General features: G+C 41.4%; 1 protein-coding gene across 1 annotated transcript in view; it reads right to left on the bottom strand.

Moving 5' to 3' along the window:
* Positions 1-621: 621 nt before the first annotated feature.
* The window catches only part of LOC144141097 (tryptophan 5-hydroxylase 1-like), a 66582-nt gene continuing 61203 nt past the window's right edge, over positions 622-6000 (bottom strand). The window contains exons 10-12 of the mRNA XM_077672620.1: positions 5775-5870; positions 3813-3946; positions 622-1609 (exon numbers count right to left, since the gene is read on the bottom strand). Of these exons, the coding sequence (XP_077528746.1) occupies positions 1423-1609; positions 3813-3946; positions 5775-5870 (417 nt within the window). The 3' untranslated portion in view covers positions 622-1422. The remainder of the gene's footprint in view (positions 1610-3812; positions 3947-5774; positions 5871-6000) is intronic.

Raw genomic sequence — 6000 nt, 5'->3', positions numbered from 1 at the left:
TGTCGTTCAAGATAGCAGACGTCAGTGTCTAGCAACCGATGAAGGTGTAATAATTCAGGGTGGGTAAGTGACCTCAAGCCAGATTTGCATTTTGCTATTTTTTTCTATCCTCCTCATGATAGTTGAACTAGCATTCTCTCTCACCGAAATAAATCTGTCTAGAGGGGTTAAATCTCGTGTCTCCTCTTTCGGGACATCAACAGCGTTGATAAACCTAGAATAACATTTTTTGCGCCCAGCGAGATGTTGGTTCACGCAAGTTCAGTTTGAATATATAGAGACACAAAAGATAGAACAGTGAAATCTTTCAACACCTAAAGACGTGCACTCGTTATTAGCGTTACGCTGACCATGTTAGTTCCGTCTTGAAATTGCGTTGTTTTGTATTATATTAGGTAGCAAAGATACAATGTTCTTTTAAATGTAAAGCTGCCTGTTCAAAGCAACCATGCGTACAACGTTTTATGTCATTTTTTTTTTACACGAGACCCATAGAAATTGAAATGGTCAAACATGCTCTATCTTAAGGTGATTGCTCCTAGACATGGTTTTATTTTTTATATATTCATTGTATTTCAGCTGTCATGATTATTGGCCTTAGAAGCTTCAATCATTATTGTAGTGTTACAGCTAGCAGCTGCGGCAGCGAATTTCTAACAACTGCACGAATTCTCTGTGAGAATGGTTCCGTATTTTTTAAAAATAAAGCGCACAGTTCTACTGAGGTCGAGAAAAAATGAGTGGTATCATCGAAGGTTCTGATTGATGGCTGCTAATGGCTGAATCCCGAACCGCACCAGTTTAAATTTTCATAAGTGAGATTTGACAGAAAAAAAAACAAAATCTTCTATTTTATGAAAGTGCATGACAGAAAAATATTCATAAACAACACCTTTGTGTAGGGATTTCCATGTCGTTCATAGAGTGCACTTGAGAACATATTAGACAATGTGTGTACATTTCGCTCAATTATAGGCCGACTTTTTGCAATGCGTACACGTGTCCTTTGACGTTAAATCGTTTACCTATCACCGCTATCTTCGCCCCGAAGAGATCACTTTTGGCTGCCTCCTGACAATTCGGAAGCTTCAAATCACGCAAACCTAAAAGAATATGCGTAAGGCGTAGTTTTTTTTAATCGCTTGCACGTTAGCAGTTTTGTATACCTTGCCGCATCTCAGAATCACGTCGCTTGTATGCCATCCTTGGAACTCTGTCTCCGTTCGATATTCATAATGTTTCCCATTTTCGTCACATACTACACCACAATTTCCTGCGGAGTTTCTTTCCTAAAGAATGTTTTAGCACAGTCCTAACAATCCAGTAAAGATATACGTCCTAAGGATGACATCAGAACACAATCTGAGAGGTGAAACAAAACTATCCGCAACGTAAATTTGTGTTGTCTCGATATACTGCTGTTCATCGGTTGATAGTGTCCGTATCGGACTCCTTAAGCTTGCTCAGAGCGTTGGTCACAATGCAGAGGTCTCCTTTGAGCTCGCTGACTATGTTGGCTATCTTTCTGGTGTTCGTGAGCACGTCGACGGTCTGGGTGTAGGGGTTGTAGCGGAGGCCGAAAGGTCGCTTGATAGTCTTGGCGAACTCTCTGAAAAAGTAGAACACACAAGATTACAGTAGATGTGTTCAGTTAGATACGCAGAGTCGGCCAAATCTAACTTCCCTGCGCAAGCGAGGACATTGTCTCTTATGACGATCTTAAGAAGGAACAACATAGAAGACGATGGGGACAGCTGAGAGCGGTTTCTGAGGCCTAATCTCGACCTGTTTGCAACTTGGCTTTCGTCATACGGCGCTGACGCATAGAAAGTCGCCGCTCGCGCACGCTAGTGAGATTTGGCAGACTGTACATCGGGTAAATAAAGTCTGAACAAGTGAACAGTAGGAGCTAGTGTTATGGCGCCAATCTCCAGGGATTATGTATGCGCGCATAGATACCTCGTAAGTTCTAGAGTGATTACCCAGTGCATAGTACGCGCTTGAAGGCGAAGTAATATTTAGAAGAGCCAGAGATACGTTATACAATTTTATCAAGCTCCTGTACGCTTAAAAGTTAGAACCAGGAACACTTCAACTCGTTGGTAACCCATAATCCATTGGGTTGCAATAACGGGAACGTTTTAATGGGGGCGATGCAGCTAGTGTACCTAGGAATATGAATCTTTTGCGATGAATGAAGAACTGAAACGAGCTCCGACTAACCCGTAATACGTGAATGTAGCGAAGCTTTTCACAACCTTCACGACCATAACGAAGAGTAAGTTCACAATTGCAGCCGATTTGCTTCTTCGCTTCCCTAACGACTTTACTCTATCATTGTTTCTCTCAGTGAAAGCTGCTTCATTTTCTTGGAAGTGATAATCGTTGGAAGGGTTTACACTGTGACGTGTCTCTCTCGTTCCGAGGAAGATTAGCCCCGATTACGATAAACGCTGGAGTCTTTCTCGTTCCGAGCAAGGGTTGCTACGGTTGCGGCGAACGCTGCAGTTTTTTTTTTTTGCCAATCTTAGCCAATCTGTCTAAGCGGGTATGCTTGTCTTGACAAACGGGCGCCGGGGCCGCTGGGCGCTCTACGCGAGACCCGCGCTCACGAACGCGCGTTCGGCAATTTCTTTGTATTTTTAACTGCGGACGCAAAAAAATTACAATTTGCTAAAGGCCGTGTCTAGAGTGCCGTCCGACGGTATTATAAACAGTGCACTATATCGACGTCCACCGCCGTTTTGTGACAAAATTGCCGTGTCTGGCACTACATCGCTCTAGATAACGTAAAGCTAAGCAACCTAACCTAAACATTACATAAGATAACCTAACGCACACAAAGGAATCATTTGAAACACAAAAACTAACCTTAGGCATAAAAATTGTACTTCAAATTAAAGATAAAAAAACTGAGGCAAGAACTGGTTTCGAACAACCGTCATTGAGAACAAGAACCTAAGGCGGATCCTGTACACTACAACGACAAATGATTCGGCCCGGTGCTAGCCTAGTCTTAAATATACGAATGTCTTCGGATGGCTTTCAAGCCATGCCTGCAGCGGCCAGCTAGAGTGCCGTCGGACGGCACCCTAAACACTGCGTTTGCTAAACAGCTTCGCTGATAAATTGTTACCTTAGATACGCGCAGAACACTATAGGGGTTTCGTATGGCAATTTTAAAGTCCAGAGGGGTGGTGTTTGTCGACGTTAATTCCAAAAATGGTAAGCGTTAAATATTAGAGAACAACATCTGTATCATATGTTATGCACCACCAGTGTAAATTTAAACCACAAACTAAACCACGGGCAATTTGCTTTTAAAAATACGCAATATATAAAATCCATATAAACTTAAAAACGCTTCCTATCTACAGCTATATAGACTGTTAATTAAAATACTTTCCTAGTTATTTTACCACAAATACCGCAAATAAATCCGTTCACATCTGTATGTTTGCCTTGTATATGAGGAGTTTGATTTGATTGATTGTGGGGTTTAACGCGCCGATGCAACGCAGACGATGAGGCGCGCCGTAGTGGAGGGCTCCGGATTAATTTTGACCACCTGGGGATCTTTAACGTGCGCCGAAATCTTGTACACACGGGCGTTTTTGCTTTTCGCCTCCATCAGAAAAGCGGCCGCCGCGGCCGGGAATCGAACCCGCGACCTTGTGCTCAGCAGCGCAACTTGTACATGAGGAGTGTTTCTATTCCGGGTATAATGTTTCGCGAGGCCTAAAATACAAGCTTCCGCTCAACCGAATTTTCGTTTCAATCTTTACCACACTGAAAGCACTGCAAAAACGTACCTCATCTGCAACTTTGCTTCGTTGAAACTCTCCGTGAAGAAGTACACGTTTTGGAAAGCTGTAATGATGGGCTCTGTTTCGATGGTAATAGCCGGGTCAAACTGGATCACATTTGCTTTGTCTGTCAGAGCATGCTGTTTGGAAAAACAGACCAGCACAATAAATTACTAACCCACTTTGGTGGTATTGATTTTTGATTTCGTGAAAACCACTGAATAAAAATACCAATAGGAGAATACGTGAAAAATGTTCGCGTTCGTACCCTTGCTTTCCGGTTACTCGGTAACAGTGCGACTATAAAAGTGTGTATGAAGTGTCATGCCAAGTCCGCAAATATGTGGTTGTCTCTGGAGGCTTTTGTACTTAGTGATATTTCTGTCTGCATTTATCTCCTATTAAAGCTTCTTAGTACAGAAAATTCTTGTTCACTATCAAAATAAGTTCCAACCTTATTCTCGACGTATGCAAGAGAAGTCTACAAAAGGAATATTGAGAAGTATATATAAGAAACCATTACATAAGGCTAATCGCATAACACTGCATTGTGCACCTGACCATGTAATTATTTAGGGCTGTGAGGCCCAAATTAAGGAGTTAAACAAGTTCCGTTCCCCCTTTTGGAGTAGCCGTACGCTGCTGATGAGGGCTAACTTCAATTTCTTATGTAACAACAGCTTTCTTCTAATCAAAAATACAACACCTCAGTCAATTTTTTTTTACCTGAAACGAGCCCACATTTCATCCAAGATGTCTCTTCTAAAGTTAACAAGAAGTGTTGCAGGAAACCAGCTGGCAATTAAATATTCTGTTTGGCTACGAGGACGGACGGCGAACATACGAAAAGGCACTGCGAATAATTGCACAAAGAAATTTCACGGAAAATATATTCTGATGACGTTAGAGCATTACCTGCAATGTACAGCTTCTTTTATCTAATGGACAGCTTTCATTCCGGAATTGCATTTTCGATTGACCTTTTTCCATTATCGATCACTTTGTACGCATAAAACAACTGCTGTGAAAAATATTTAGGCTGGGTCTTGTGGTGCAGTTCTTTGTTTCAATTCTTCGTTCATAAATATATTTAGGGTCAAAAAGTGTTACGCATTCATCACTCTAGACCATACCCAAGAGGCGTGAGCTGTACTACGTTGGAAATGAAAGCCTAGTTTTTTTTCTGCGAGCAGAAACAACTTCAAATGCACCAGTCAAGCCAAGAGCCCTTAGTCTAACAGAAAATTCAAATAGTTTACCGGATATAAAATATTGGGGTTACAAACAAAATCTTTGGTTTTGTTAGCAGAGAAACGCAACAGTTCTCATCACTGCAGAAATACCTAAGATCCATTACGTTTTGCAAAAAATAAACGCCCAAGCTATTTTAAGTGCCCTAAAGGCTTTGCAGCAAAACGACAACAAAGGGTGCTAGAGAAAGACTAAGTTGGAGCCCAAGCATTTGTGGCGGACATTAGTACACTGATTGATTGTTCAGTGGAACCAGACATACCTACAATTATGCAATGTAATTCACTAAAGACATGCCTTGTCAACTCTAGGTAAGACTGCCTGGCTATGAAGTATTTTGATAGGATAATCTCACCGCCTGTATTCAATTTTTATGACAAACTTTAATAAAGTTTCAACGACTAAGGAGGCCTCCCACAACGGAACTAATACAGTTGAATAAATGTTTATTCCTCCTCCTCCTCCCTTCGAAAAGTGGTTGTTCACTATGTAGGCGTCCGTACGCAAAGAATAAGCTTTTTTGAAGTAAATTCGATAGTTTCCGCTATTTTAAAAAAAGTGTCTTCTGAATATTGCGGTTTTGATGCGCAGGTTTATACAAGTTCAGTGGAATCCACGATGAACATGAAACAGATAAAATAAAACAGGTGAAATCGGAGTAGGCATTTCCAGAACCCTGTTGCTGAAATGAACATATTACTTTAAAGGTTCACTCACACGTAGCTCAGCTGCCGAAGATAGCAATCCAGCACCATACACCTTCATTTCCCCGTTTTGCTTGCACAGCCCAAATTCAACTGTAAAAAAGTAGCACTGCGAAAGAGAAAACGCCAAAAGTTTAGGTGAGCATCCCGCTTTTTTTAGTCACATTTGGTGATAGATATCACATAATCAAACCGGTATTGCGGAAACGTGGGTTGCTTAATTCCTTTATTTTGAAACT

The sequence above is a fragment of the Haemaphysalis longicornis genome, unplaced genomic scaffold (assembly GCF_048455015.1).
Source record: "Haemaphysalis longicornis isolate Haplotype H1 unplaced genomic scaffold, Haemaphysalis longicornis Haplotype H1 scaffold_6, whole genome shotgun sequence".
In the NCBI taxonomy this organism is placed as follows: Eukaryota; Metazoa; Arthropoda; class Arachnida; order Ixodida; family Ixodidae; genus Haemaphysalis; species Haemaphysalis longicornis.
This window is presented reverse-complemented; position numbering and strand designations above follow the sequence as displayed.